Raw genomic sequence first — 16,219 nt, 5'->3', positions numbered from 1 at the left:
TTCAAGTGTTATTTTTCTTTATTATCTATATCCTCATGCACCCATATTGCACCCAGCAGCTTGCTCTGCACCTTGGTTGAGCTGCATTTGCCCCCCACATATACCAATGACAGTTTCTATGGGTGCCAAGAACACACAAACTCAGATAGTCTCTTGGTCAGGATTACAATTTAGTGCCTGGAGGTAACCCCCATCAACATGAGGAGGGCATGCAAACTCTGTGCAGATAGTGTCTTTGTCAGGATTAAAACCTAGTGCCTGGAGGAAACCCATATCAACATGGGGAGGGCATGCAAACTCTGTGTATATAGTGTCTGGCTATAATTCAAACCTAGGACCACAGCACTCTCTCCAGCATCATCATTGAAATGGACCTGCTCCCTGATAGTATCAGTGGTACAATATGTGCCTTGTGGTTTTGAGCAGATGTCCTCAACCCCTGGCTGTCTGACAGGTGGGCTGCAGCTCTGGCGGGGTCAGGAGAAGGACTTGCTTGAGGGGGTGCACCAGCCAGAGCCGTGGACCACGTCTTCCAGAGACATTGCAGGCTCAGGGCGGTGGATGGGTTGTGTACCTGAACACAACTAGCCCAATCTCCCATCGCTGGCTCAGACCTGCAATGGGTGAGTGAGTGGGTTCTGGCATTGTGACATCACTCTGGGGATAAGTTTCTTTCCCTTTATGTGACACACGGCTCCCCACGCATTTAGTGGTCCACGACCTGCAAAAGTCTCCACCAGAGGCACAAAGGAAAATGTGACAACACAGGTGCACAATTAAGTGACAGTTGTCACTTTCTTCCAGGAAGTGGCCAAACAATTGTCATTATAGCAGTATCACCAGGCATCCTTTGCATAAAATGTGCAGATATAAGACTTTACATATAAGACAACTACCTGGAAACCTCTGTATGTCTACAATGAAGTGGAGGTAGTAGGTGAGAAGTGGAATGCACCTCTCTCATAGTAAGCTCCAGAGATCTCCATGCAATGAGTGCACACACAGCCCCTGGACAGCCTCACACTCTTCTCCAGCCAAGAAAGGCTGAGCCTGAGCCTGGGAAGGAGCAGCCGCAGCTCCTGCATGATGTTTCTGGGCGGGTTCACTGGTCCTCTAAGCTTTGGATCTGGATTATTGTCCCTGACGGCCACTTTTGTTCTATAAATTCTAAATAGCATCTGTCCTCCCAGCATTGAGCAGCATGGCTTGCGCTGGCTCGGGTTCCCATTGAAGGTAACCTGGAACAGAGCGCACCGGGTGCACAGCTGCGCAAACTTCTGCCTGCGTAATGCTAGTTTTTAGTAGATAGACTCTGGAAGATATTTCATTTTTTTCTCCTTTTTTTGTGTCCTGTTTGCTGGTGTGCCTTCTATAGTCTCTGCTGCCACCTAATCTGAGAAGACCTGTTCTTTATTGTTTTTGGACAGGACCACTTGGTGCCAACAGAAGTGAGCCAAGGGGAGTGAGAAGAGCCCAAGAAGGAGCCCTGTGAGCAGGATGAGGCCGGGGACTGTGTTGGGGTTGGCATTGGGATTTACAGTATTCCTGTCCTTTGGTGCCAGTCAAGGTGCCGAGAAAGATGCCACCGCAGCTGACACTGTGAAGGAAGCCAGAGCCAACAGAGCCAAGAGGAGAGGTGGAGGAGCCGGAGCGGGGCATGACGTGCTGAAAGGGTAATGACTTCTCATTTTTTATGTCTTGGCTATGGCAGCTGTCCCTCTGCACAGTTATCTCCCTGCTACTCTGCACACGTTAGGATATTAGGAATTTTAGCTATTATCCATTAACAAACTCTCATAATTTGTTTGTTTTTTTGCAATTGTCACCCACGTGCTTATATGGAGCTTATGCACTGACATATATGTGAAGGGTGTGACATTAGTATAGACCAGGGGTGCCCACATTTTTTTGTCTTGCAAGCTACTTTTATTACTATTATTAAACAGGATTTATATAGCCCCAACATATTACGCAGTGCTGTACATTAAATAGGGGTAGCAAATGACAGACTAATACAATGACAATGATACAGGAGGAGAGGACCCTGCCCCGAAGAGCTTACAATCTAGTAGGTGGGGGAATTTACACACAATAGGAGCGGGAATCACCAAATCAAAATGATCTACCAACAATAAAAACTTGGACTTAATAACTCCTGTGCGCAGTAGAGTTTATTTTGAAAGGAAGGGCTCCGCGATCTACTTGCATTGGCTATGCAATTTACTGGTAGATCGCAATCCACCTGTCGGGCACCCCTGGTATAGACCATGGATGGGCATTATGTCCAGGGCAGGTTATTATTATTATTAATAGGCAGGATTTATATAGCGCCAACATTTTACACAGCGCTGTACATTAATTAGGAGTTGCAAATAACAAATTCAGGTTGTCTTTTTTTAAATCTAATAAACACTCTTAAAATGATTTTTAGGTTTCATGAATCCTTTACTGAATGTGTTATATCTATAGATCATGGTTTAGTAGCATGATCAGTGAAATGTAGTACGGTTTGTGTAAGGATTTGGGCATATTTATTAATACGGATAATTTTTAACACTTCTTTCTGCTTTTTATGTCATATTTTTGGTACTTTTCAAAAAATGAAACAAATAATAATAATTATGAAAATGGAAAAAAAAACAGACTATAAAAATTGTAGTGGCCTTGACACTTAAGGTGAGTGTATTGCCTCGAGTATATTGATGGTGCCCACTTGTATTTGGTGGTCAGTGTAGAGAGGAGATCACTCCAACATTGTTCACTTGTCAAGGAACTCCTAGCAACCTCCCAAGTGATCCTAAGAGTTGCAGGGAACTGGTTAAGCATTGATGGTTTGCATTTGCAATGCATGATTTATTTTTATATAGTGGGGTATAGAAAAACCCCTGTTTTTTTTTTTTTTTTTTTTGCTACCTGTGTGTTGGAGAGATTTCCTTCTGTTCTCAAGACACAACCATCTGTAAATGTGTGCGGAATCCCCTTTTAAACCTTTATCATCAGAACATATTCCCCTAACTTTCTGTTCTAATAACAGTTCCAAAATTTTGATTTTCTCTCTCATTTAATCTAGGTGATGGTGGGTATCAGGATAGTTAGAAAAGGTAAATCTTTCAGCAGAGGCACAGAGCAATAGAATTTGACAGGGATTCTAACCGTTCATTACTCTATCCAAAACTAATAAAAAAGATTTTTTGGCTTGCCAAACTTTTACCAGGTCTTAGATATATTTTAGGAACTGGTTGTACGTTTCTAAGCAGACTAAACATTTTTTAGAAAACACATTTTATAAAGATACAATTTTATATAGATCTATTTTGTAACATACAATCCTGTATTTCTTTCTCTGAAAAAAAGAGTACTATAAAAGTTTGATTCTTCTTTGCTGTCTGATGTCTTTAATGGCCATGGCATGTTGTCATTAGGGGTAGAGTAATCTGGACAATGGGTAGATCAGGCCATGTAAAATGTACTATAACGATCATGGAATTTTTTTGATCAAATTGCACTTTTTTCATTAGGGTAGTGATTGGAAATAATAATTGTGTGATTTAGCTGTGCCCAATAAATGATGCCAATTGGCATAGTCTTATAGTCATTCTAGCACTTAATGTGCCATCCCTATAGAAGATCATTGTCATTGTCTAGATGACAGCTGCTTAAAAGCGCCTACACAGATGAAAATGTTAAGATCACTAGGGTGGTTCCTATCTTATACTAACACTGTGTTTTATGTGCTGAATTATGTGGCTTACAGAGGGGGGGGTGGAGGTCCCTGACATCATGGGTGGACTGTGTTCTTTCTTTTTGCTCTGTCCTTGTGGGGCTCCCAGTGCAGCTTTTTTATATTTATCTGTAGAACACAGCATGGAGTGAAGCTGGGCCTTGGTTGTGCTGGGAAATATACTGGACTCTGTCTATTAAAGTAGTATTTTCTAATAAGTCATTTCCATTTGGTTTAGTTTAGAAATATTGTAGATTTTATTAAATATTTGCTGATGTCTTCTAGATATTTTACAGATAGTGATACTATGAATACAGGAATGCCTGGTTCTTTGTTTATATTATATGTGGAGCTGGCTATTTATTTCCTTGTCTGAGTAATTCAAGAAAAGTTCAAGAAGAGCTTGCCTCTAGGTAATGTGTCTTAGTATTTCCAGTTAGTGACTACATTAGAAAAATAATTTAAAGGACTTTATTCTAGGTACACCTAGAAGTAACCCGTATTCATGTTACAAAAAGATAAACAAGCAATAGGCTTAAATACTGTATGAAGGTATTGGGTCAATTTATTACAGGAATAGAGACTGCGAGAGACTGGAGACTGTTCACATTGCTTGGTAAGGATAATGATTGTGTTCAATTTAGTCATCCAGGTATTTGCTAGCAAACATTCTACTTTTTTTTCTTTTTATATAAACACAGGTCCTCTATACTATCTAGAACACTTAAAGTTTCTCTCAGCTCATTTATTAAATTGACCCCAATGTAGTGTAATGTAATGGTCAGCTTCACCTTGGCTGAACCTCATTTAAGCAGAGGTGCAGTATGGCATGTAAGAAGTTTGCTCTCTTTTCTCTAGAGATAAATTGGGAAGATTCCCGTTTAAAAAATAGTATTATGTATTTTTATTTAGTCTAGGGACTTAATCAAGCTTTCTACTTATTGCTGCCCAGATGGCAAGCTCATTAAATCTGTACAACATTGTTTTTAAAAGGAAGTTGATGTTTTCTGTATGTGAAACTTCAGAATTTTTATTGAGCTTTCTGCTTGCTATAAGGCATTGCAGAAAGTGAGCAAAGTGGGCACACCCTCCGCATACTCCCCTATGTAAATGTTAGTTAAAGGTAGAGAATGTCGCGGCTGTTAATTTCATTTACTTTAATTTGGTGATTCACTACTAGTAAAAAAAAATAAAATTCCCCTCCATGGCAGGAGGCATATTTCCCTTGCTATGGGGGAATACTGAGGGTCAGCAAAGTGGGCACACCCTCTTGAACCCTCTTCTATAAAAATGTCAGTAGAAGGTGAGGAATGTCCATGATGTTAATTTCATTTGTTTAAATATGTGTTCCACTATTAGTAAATACATTGAAAATGCCCTCCATTGAGAGGCATAGGATTATAGGAGTCATAGGAGTAACACTGATTCCATTTGAACTGTAATAAGATCACTTCCATACACTCTGCAGCTAATTGTCCCCTCTACACTCTTATTTGCCCATTCTCAAAAAGGTTGCCCACTCCTCCTACTAGAAGGGGGGATTCCAACATTTTTTTCATGTGAACAAGCTTATTTTACGAATAACTTGCTGTAATTAGAAGATTAATGGCTTGTCAAGGCAAATGGGCACAACCACAAAATTGGAAGGGTTTTCCATCTAATAGAATATTGTATTGCTGTCACTGTATGCTTTTGGTTGGCTATTTGTGTGGTAACTGCAATAGGGTCATTTATTACCGTATCAAGTTCGGACAAATTCTACTGTAGTAGCCAATTACCTGCTGGGACCTAATTTTTTGAGCCATTTCCAGTAAATAGTAATAGAAGATGTATGTATTGTGTGATCTAGAAGAAAACTAGAGCGAGAGTATGTCAGGCATTCTTCATCAATCTTAGTATATCATGGAGGTCTGGAGCATGCAGGTTTAAAAAGCATACATATTTAAGGGTAGTAAAAATAAACTCAGATAAAGGTTAAATCTAGACAGATAAAAAGCCCACATAATTACAATCATTATTACATTTTTTAAATATATTTGTAAATGCTAGCAATGTAAGTACCCGAATTTGACCTGATATCAGTGGGGGTGGATTACTAAAGGAATATAAGCTTGTACAGTAGGGTTGTGGTGGAAGAAGCTATACATAGAACCACTTAGTTCAAATGCTGGCAAGAAGCAAGAAGATACAAGCTCATCACTGTATTGCTTGTCTTTTTTCTGCCCAATCACAGTTTGGGATGAGTTCAGGATGACTTTACATCAGATGAAGAAATGTAAAGATTATCCATGCAGTTCAAAAATTAAATGTTTTGCCTAGGGTGCTATCAATAAAATGTTACCCAAGGCCAGTGTTCTTTTGTTCCCTCTGACACTTAGGGTGTGGGTAGGCCTTTGGTGTTCCCATTTACAATGCAGGACTTCTGAGATTATGAAGCTGGGTGATCCAGCAAACCTACAATGGATTCCCTAAGTCATTAGCTATTTGTTAGCAAATGTTTTCAATCCTGCACCAGATCCATTCCAGGTTTGCTGGATCACCAAGCTTCACTGATGAAAGTGTATTCCCTCCACCTTTTGAGAAGTTTAATAAAATCAGGGCCAGAGTGTCTGTGGCTGATAAGGTGGCAACGTGAAGCTATGTCTTCTCAATTTTTAGAGATCTGCTCTTACTTCCAGCTGTGTCTCCTGGTTGGGAAGTGAAGGAAAATCTCATTAGGTAAGACCTCAAAGACCGAGATCCATTCCATACTCCATATCCAAAACTAAAAAACAAAAAAGTTATATATATATATATATATATACACACACAAATATATACATTAACTAAGCACAGTGGAAACCCTAAGCTCTACAAATGTTAGTAGAATATTAATAATACTAACATTACTAACAATACTAATAATTATTAGTTATATGGTTGAATATTTTGCCATCTTTGCTGAGAATTGATTAAGTCCCTTGCCAATGTATATATAGGAAGTATTATCAATGAAATGGTACATAAACTTTACATCAATTACTTGCCAATTATACCTCCAGTTGTCAAATTTTAAATGTAGTGGTCCTACCTATCAGATATGCAATCAGTATGTAGTAAATAGTTTTTCTATCATTATTTATAAAAATAATAAAAAGGATATGGTGTGTGCAGGCCGAAAAATGTCAACAATGTGCATTCTTTGTTGAAAGATAGTAAACGTCCCATGATTTATTTTAGGTAAGGAACCTTTTTCCAAAAATGTTTGGTGTAGAATGCATGTATCTTAGCATACCTAATGGTAAAATTCAACTATGGACTCCCCTTTAAACAATATGTGCTGTGACGTTTATGTAAAGTGTTTCTTGAGAGTTTTCTTTTAGTGACCTGCAAAGTTTCACAAAGACTTGCTGTTACTGCCAGTTAACTTCAGTCACTTCAGCTTTCTGTGATAATGTGGCAACAATACTGCACTGCTCCTGAATTCAAGGCGGAGTTTTTAATTTTATGTAGGCTGTGTCTGAGTATGCAGCAAACAAATAGGAAAATGTAGCAGCAGGTTTGGCGTTGTTACTGCCAATTAACACGTCTATAGCTTGTTAGTCAGCACCTGTCCACACCCATTTGGGTAGAGCTTCCCTCATTGTGTTTAGCCAGGGCAGCCATGGACAGCTAAACCTAACTGCACTAATGCATGATTGGCTGACAAATGTAATCAATGTTTCTGTATTGTTTAAATTCGTTCAGCCAATCATACAAGAGGGCATCTGAGGACAACTGTCACTGGCTGCCCTGGCATGCACGGATAGATCTTCCCCCATTTGGGAAGAGTTCACGTTATTGTTATCATACAACCAGCCAATCCAGTAAGAGGAAAGCCAGGGACAGCTGCCCCTTTGTTGGTTTGGGTGAATGCAGTAACAGGTCTTGTCAGTCTACAATGTAGAGAAGCAGGCACTGGATGCAGTGACGCAGTCAGTGCTGGTTTGATCAGCGTGGGATGCTATTTGGACATTGCTGGGTTCTGAAAGGATAAAAATTAGATAAAAAAGAGATCAGTAGACATTTTTTACATTGTGTGATGTGATTATTTCTAGTGCTGCATATTAATTTCTGGGAAAGGGTAATATGTACCTCTGTACTCATTCTCCAAGATGAGGTGGTTGATATCTGGTGGCCCAATTAATAAAGGAGTCTTCCAAATTCCAAATAAGTTCCCTGCCTGCAGATCCCCATTACACATTGTAATGATGAGACCCTTTCCCTCAATAATGGCTCTTGCCACCATTGGAGGTAGGTGGGTGAAGGTCTGGTTTTTGATATATTGACAGTGTTAAAACTCCTCAAAACCACTTGGAAAAGCCACTGGCCTCAATGTGCTTTAGATTGCCATCCTGGAGCCTTTAGATGCACTTTAATAGCTAGAGTTCCCTTGACATGCTGCAATTCTACTATAGTTTACCCTAACAATTGGAGTGGTTTCTCCAAAAAAATCTACTTTGAGTTGATTGATTTTGTAGCAATGTTAAATCTGACTCACTTTAAAAGTTTGTAGACAGAGGCTATTTATTTTTGGAAAATATTAAAAAGTACAAACTTGAAACTGCATGTTGTGTTTCTTTAGTGGTTTATTTGTGAAAGAGTGTTGATAAAAATATGTCAAGTTAGAGGGGATGAGGGCCAATTTGTAGATTCTTGGCCTCATATACAGATGTATCCATTGAAACTGTCATACTTGATTAAATATAGGATGTTGTGTTCTTTATTTCTCATATTTTTATAACACCCAAACCTTACTCAGCGAGTAAAAGAGCTTGTAGACCTATTATCCTGACATGAAGTCACTTACATTCTATGGCTGTAATAGTCAGAAATAAAGGTAAAGCTAAACTTTTGACATCATTTTGTTTTGGATACAGCAAGAAAGAGTTATTGACCTTACCAAGTTCTTGTTGCTGGATTCAATTCATTACTAAGTGGTAAGTAGAAAAAGATCCATCATGTTTTCATGAAGCACAATAGTTTCATGACATTTAATAGGTTTCAGAGGGCCCCTTTCACTGGGGATTGGTACAGTTTAACAAAGTATGTACAGAGTTTCTAAAACTGGAGGAATCCTGAGGGGTGATTGGCATGATCATTAGGTTTAACTAGCATCTAAAGCAGTGTTCTCAACCAGGGTTCTGTAGAACCGTAGGGTTTCCTAAGAGGTTGCTGGGAGTTCCTTCAGCAATGAGCAATTTGTGCCACTCGGGTCAGTTTAAGTGACACCGACTATTTGTTTGATTGTTTGTAAGGATGGAATTCTTCCCAATGGCCAGCAATGTAAGAGTCATTCATTCCACTGACCCCTGCATTATTGTAAGTTGTGGATATAGTAGTTATACCAGGGATGAAGGGGTCATTTGAAACCCTAAAACAAGTTGGATTTTTACAACATTAGAGTTTGATTAAAATTTAATCTGGACATCATTCTTTCTGCTTTTGGAGCTTTGTATATACACCGAATCTCTACTGGAGCAACCCCCCCAAAAAAAAAAAAAAAAAACTGCTGTTATTGTTGCCAAAGAGTTCTAAAATTAATTATTTATTCTCTAGCAAATTTTTCAGAAAGTCTTGTGTTTACCTGTATGTTCAATAGCATACTATAGTCTTGATCTTTTTGGACAGCAAAGACTTTTTATCTAGTACAGCCCTAGCGTTCAGGTTAAATTGGTGCAATCTGTTTCAAGTTGAAAATGCATGTGCTTTGATACCAACTCTTGTTAGAGTTAAATACTGATTCTTTTAGGGATAAACTTTAAAACACATTCACTGTGGAGAGGTACTTTAGATGCTTTTTCAATTTAAGGTCGCTTTGCTCACTTTTATTTGCACAAAAAACTCCAAAACAAACAAATCTTCCAGGGTTTTCCCTTGCAGAGGATCAATTTCATGACAAACAAATGTAAAACTTTTCCTCCTGATCTATAAGACCTAACTGTGGGAGACCTACTCCCATCTTACAGGCTGTGCAGTCTGCCTTTGCAGCTGGCCCACCTGGCCTCAGGTTGCAACTTTCCCCCGACTCAAAAGCAGGTGCGTTTTTATCAATGGCCAGGTGCTTCAAAGCCATTTTCAATCTCTGGCCTAGAAAAAACCTTGTAGATTATTTTTTTACAGTGGATTAATTGATTGAAAATAATTTGTGAGTCATTTTATATCCCTTACCAGAGTCATAGGCAATAATCTTGACACAATAGATACCACACATCGACAGCACAGACAACACAGATCCTTAACACCTGAGGTTTACTAGCAGGTTCTACCAGTATACTGCCTAAGGACCTTAATAATTTTGATACCTAATCTAAAACACCTGATTAATTTTCTGATGGTTATTGTGGGAGTGTACACAGATTTTCCATAGTTTTGATTTATTGATAAAAAAGATAAAACATGTCATAAGGTGTACTTTGTTTTTACATATGTTTTTGCCATTCATATCCAAGGAACTTCACTTGACAGGTGAAAGTAGACACATGCTTACTAATCAAAAAATACCTATATGAGCATTCATAAAATCAAATATCATTGTGCAGAGCACTAACTGACGATAAGTCCCCAAAGGTGCCCCATGGGTTACAAATGTTATTTTCTAATGGAATGTGGATTACAATGTCCAATCCAATGGGAGAAGTAGTTGCTGCTGAATTTTTCTTTGTGAAACCACTCATAACAGGTTAGTCCAGAGCACCAGAAGATGCACGTGGACTGTAAAAATGCAGCTTTTCCTATTTTATAATGTTCTTCTTGTGTGGAAGAAAAGCAAGATTTCAACTGACATGCTCTGTACAGGATAGATGCCTAATGTGCAAAGGTGAAATCTCCAGAGGATTAGGTCTCCTCTACAGAAATGGTCAGAAGCTCTCATAGATTCCTTAAACATTACTATGAAGAAAAACATGGACTTGTTCATTGTACCATCAATAAAAGAACAAAATCATAATAGTTGTGGTGCATCTTTCATTTCAAACAATTTCACTGACTATAGGAGGACTTAAAATCCATAAAAAAACAGATTTGCCTTCATTTATGTGTAGTTCATTCAAATAGCATTGACTCGCTGGGTCTCCATTAGTAGGTGCCGTGGACCCTGTGAGGTTTTTTTCAAGGTGAAAGTCTGTAAACTGCTAGGAAGTCCTAAGTACAGGCAGCGTTCAGGCAGAATGGAATAATGGGCACAAGTCTAGCCAGATAGTGTTTAGGCAGGCCATGGTATAGCCATAGTAGTAATTTATGACATTCTATGACCAAGTACTATAGCTCAGATGAACCACAAGTACCATTTTGCTCAGGCAGTTATTGCACTTGCTTACTGGTAATACTGGGAGTATTCTGAATCATGTCATGCCCTACAGTTCTAGATTTAGTGTTACTTTTGTAGGGTGTTTAATTATATTAGGTTCAAAGTAACTGAAATAATATGTAATTATTAACATTCATACTTTAAAAATGCCAGTTACCTTTTTAAAGTGGTACTGGTAACTTACAGTGTATGTGAATCCTTTATATAAGGCAGGGCATAGTGCAGACATACTGGTGCTGGTGATATTGCTATAACAACCAGGACTTCTAATAATAGGCACTCTTACTACACTGTTACTACACTGAAAAGTCTAGAATTTTGGTCAAGTGATCTCCACTACAAGGAAGGGTTGGAGATTAGACTGGTTTATCTTTTTTTTTATTAGAGGTTGAATCCTGGGGGCAAGGAATTGTGTTTCCTTTTTTGAACCCTTCCTTTCTCTTTACTTTGAGCCCATTCTGTTCTGTTTTGTTATTTACAGCATGACAGTTGACACAGTATTAGATTACAGTCCTCTTTAAGGTAATAGCTGGGAGAATGTGAAGAACATATAAATTTGGGTAGTATGGGAATGCTTCCTTGATGACACATTGTGCATAGTTTCCACACAGCAAGTCACTAAAAGGTGTAAAGCACTATTGCCCAGGGTAGCATTTGTTAGGACAATTGTGATACCTAGACATGCCATATTATGCATTCAACAAAATATAAAAAGTTTTGTTTAATGGTAAAAAAGTGAAATAGTGTACAAAATGCTTAGGTGATGGTTTATTATGCAGTAAAAATGCCAGTGCAGATGATCCACTAATGCCCATGTTCCATATAACATAAACATTGTGCATTGGAACAAATTTTGAAGAGCCAACTCTATGCTTATATATATATATTACCCAACTCTTTATATTATGTCCTGGTCACACAGCTTGTCCACACAAATTTGAGCATAGGATGAAAATTGCACATTGCCTAAAAATGCTGTGATAATGTTATTTACTAGCACATGGGGGTTGCTTTTTCATACCTAAATATATAAGAATTTTGCATTTTAGTTTATTAATCATGAATAATGCATCATCATGGGACTCCTAAATAGGGTCAAGAGGTTCACAGCAGAACAGTTTGTATTAGCCTTTTCAAAAGCACATTTTGGAACCCAAGTTGGAAACATTTGTTTATGAAAATAACCAATAATGTCAAAATCTGTGACTCACTTTAGGAGAAATACCTATTTCAATATTTACTACTGATAAACTTGTAATATAATACATAGCATTAGTCATTGTTTAACGTGGAGGAATACTAAAATCCTTAACACCAAATTTAAAAGAACTTTGCAGAGAGCAAAACTGAAATATAAGGTGCAGCAACCCACAAGATCCAGTTACATTGTTGGTGGTAATGTCAGGTGTCAAAATAGTAATTCTAATAAGTGGGTGTGATGGCCTTAATAATAGTTTAAGTTACCTATGGGATTTATAGTTTGGATACATTTGTTTGTGAAGTTACATTTAAAGAAAACCAACTAAAAATTTAAAGCATATTCAAACTCTTTTTTTTCATTTTTGGAAAAGTGTAGGGGAGGGTTAAAACCTCCCATTAGGAAAATTTCCCATAACTTCACATACTGTGTGCTCAACAAGTATATCTCTACAGTGTGTGGGGGATCCCCTTTTTGGGCAGTTAGGAACCTAAATTGGAACATCTAGCATACTGTCATGGGGACCAGTGGGGTTTCTCTATTTTACAGTTAACAATGGTGGTAACATCAGAGCCAAGGAGAGAAACGAGTTACAGCACTAGGTGTGAAATTTATTTTTCATGGAGAATTACATAGTTGTCTGTGTATTTTTGAAACAGATACATAATGATTTTTTTTTAAAACTGTTTTTATTGAATTTTGTAAAGAAAATACACGGTACACATACAAGAACAAAAATAAAAAGGGGGAGTGGGGGATTACAAAACATATGGAGCAATCAGCCAGTATAACATCAGTAAACTATCATGACTAAGATGTCATAGTTTAACAATACCGATAAAACCAATTCCTATTATCCGGAAATGTTTAAAATGTACCATGAAAAATGTCTGAAATGCTCAATAAGTTTAAACTTTTCTGGGTCCACAAAAATGTGTGTGAGAAACTTAAATCATCGTTGTAAAAATCGTATTGTACAATCGTCATCCGAAAGTTTGGCTTCCAACTTTTCACTATAGAAAATACATTTTTAAGGATAAGAGATAAAAGATAACTTGTCCCACTGTTGGTGTTTGGGGTTGAGTCCAATTAGACATATTGGTGCGTCTGGTAGCTAAGAGAAGACACAAATCCAGGCTCGTAAGGCCTTTGGATTCTTGGAAGAAGTGGATTCATCCCAGTAACCAAATAATAAAAAAAGGGACAGAACATAATAGATTTTAGCACATATACGTCTAATAAAGTGTCTCTTTATTAAAAGGAATATCCACTTCAATACAAGTAGATTTGACAGGTCATACAGTCTGCCATTTTACTGATGTAAAAATTTTTATTATCAAATGCCCTGAGTCACCAAAGTAAGTTTTACCTTATTGGATAGAAAGGAGCTGTTTTTTTCAGAGGTGTTATACAGATACTAATTCCTTTACTAATAAGGCAAATATAAGAGGACTTGTACTAATTCACTTCTTGTATCATACATTGCTGATTTTTTTTTTACTTTGTATAGAATTATATAGACAATCCCCATTAGGTTCTATTTATTTTTAGCATGGAATAGAAAAAAGACTATTTTCAGAATTCCCATCTCTATAATTATGAGTTTAGTACTGTAGAATAATGTGAACAATGCTAAGTCAAGCAGGGGGACAGTTATGAGGGTGTTTTTCTTTCTCACATATGTTATCACTTCATGTTGAGTAGTGATGAGGGGTCTGAGGTGCATTATGAAACAGACTCTGCAATAACAAACCACTATGAGATTTCTATCAGTTTTGAATAACTTTGTTGCAGAGACAAATGAAAAAGACAAAAAGGGAAATAACAAAACACATATCTAGATATAAGGTTCCTGTTGGCCCCGGGTGCCTAACTTGCAGTCATTTGGCACTGAATGGTCTTCCTGGAGGTAATAATAAAAAGGATCTTACTTAGGTAAGTAAAGGAAAAAAAATCTTTAGAGTTATGTGAAGAAGATAAATGATTTATTTTAGTTACTGTACACCATTCACTATATATTATTTTTTTCCATGCTAATAGAAGAAAAAGTGTAAGGGGCAAAAATGTAAATAGGGAACTATAAAATACCAAATGATACTTTGCATTCACCATAGATGCTGGGGAAATCTGAGTATGATTTGTGTCCCAGTAGAAACACAATATAATTTTCTTCATAAAAAACAACCTGCTATGATTTAAAAATCACGGCAACCTAGAAAATTTTCATGTCATACATGGCCATTGTAACTACACGTTTTTAGATATATATATATATATATATATATATACATACATATGCAGTCACATCATGTATACATTTATTTTTGTATATTTAACAGCCACAAAGATTTTTTTTCCATATGGTGCCCTTGCATTCTTCCCCTATATTTAATGTCAAACAGCACTTGCTCAATTTACTGCTGGACCAGTGTGAGTTCCTATTTAATAAACTGTGACTTGACATATTCATTGTACAAACTCGTAATGTGGTTTCCTCCCACTGCAGGAGTCCTTGTCAACGCAATTCCTACTGTGAAATTGAGCTGCCCTTTCCTCCCCACTAGGGGGTCCATTTATTCATATGGTAGAAGATGGTTTTGTTCTGCTTGCTGAAGACATGTTAGATTCTCACATAAAGGGTAGGGAGATGGAAATATAATATTTTTCCTACTTTTATGTAGTATTATATATAGGGACTAGAGTATAAGAGACCTCTAAAAGGAATGTGTTTGTAATGAACATGTCAACCATACTGATCTCTAGCACACATTAGAAATAAAAGAGTCTGAATGGCTGCTAAGGGCAACATGAATGGGTTTTGGAGTCACTCAGCCTGGAACTTTTCCAAAAATCAGATTTCTCTAAGAAAACAATCTCAAGGTTACGCGAAAACGCAAAGATGCTTGAACCTTGTTAATGTGATTCAGTTCTGGGAAACCTGTTGCTTTCAGGGGTTCTTCAAGTTCAGAAAAATTCTGCCTTAAGTAGACAAAATATCTAACTCTCCAGCAGTCTCAGCAACAACTATTTGTTGGGCATCCATGATTTATAGACGTATGGGGTTTCAGCTTTGCTTGTGAAATTGGAAAACACTGCATGGTTCTAGTTTTGCAATTTGGACTCTAATTTGTTTGTTCCCGGTGTTGTTGTAATGGAGAAATTTTTCATGTGTGACTTTTTTATTTGAAATATGTTATTATTATTGTTAGTTATTTCCTGTAATATACATTCACTTTCAGCAGTTTATAACTGGAAATTTGTTTTATTAAAGTATATTTTATGAAGATTAGTGCACAGTAACATTGGACAGCCAACTGGCAACTATTGTTCTGACTTCACTAAACTGAAGAAAGGTTCTATTTAATCGGTTGCATAACTTAAAGTTTACAATGAACTAATAGTAATAGTCGTGTAATTTGCTTGAAATGTGTTTTTTTCTTGTTCAGTATTTAGTCTTATTAAATAAGAAGTACTTATTTGTGTTTCTTCAACAAACTCTTTATTAATGGTGGATTACAACCTTTTATTTTCTAGTTCATTTGAATTTTTTTATCAATTGATTTTCTAACACTGAAAAACATTCTTTCTGGTATATTTTTTTGTAAAAAAAGTGATGTGTATGGCTTATACTCCTGGAGAACATTTAAGATAATGTAGATAAATCTAATTGCAAGAAACTTCACATCAGCTCAGAGTCTGGCTGTACAAGATCTCTCAGAGCAAGCTGCACATATCCTGCACATATTCCTTAAAAAAATTCCCCATTTGCTTATAGCCGTACGATAAAATCACTGCAAAGCCAGGACAGTATTACAAAGCCTCCAGATAAACATAAAAATGTAGCTGTGATATGTATAGTTCACTGCCTAAAGTAAAATACTAATGCTAATGCCATTAACTGTTCCTAACTGGTCCCGCTGCTCATGCCAGCTCAGAATTCCATGCAGTCCTGAAGACAAATAGTGGTTGAAAT

At 37.2% G+C, this 16,219-nt stretch overlaps 1 protein-coding gene across 1 annotated transcript in view; it reads left to right on the top strand.

Moving 5' to 3' along the window:
* The first annotated feature begins 1,158 nt into the window (after positions 1-1,158).
* The window catches only part of FBN1 (fibrillin 1), a 157,323-nt gene continuing 142,262 nt past the window's right edge, over positions 1,159-16,219 (top strand). Inside the window, exon 1 of the mRNA XM_072399100.1 lies at positions 1,159-1,673. Within this exon, the coding sequence (XP_072255201.1) occupies positions 1,498-1,673 (176 nt within the window). The 5' untranslated portion in view covers positions 1,159-1,497. The remainder of the gene's footprint in view (positions 1,674-16,219) is intronic.

The sequence above is a fragment of the Pyxicephalus adspersus genome, chromosome 2, assembly GCF_032062135.1.
Source record: "Pyxicephalus adspersus chromosome 2, UCB_Pads_2.0, whole genome shotgun sequence".
Lineage (NCBI taxonomy): Eukaryota > Metazoa > Chordata > Amphibia > Anura > Pyxicephalidae > Pyxicephalus > Pyxicephalus adspersus.
The sequence above is the reverse complement of the archived record's forward strand: the minus strand, read 5'-3'. Positions and strand labels throughout refer to the sequence as shown.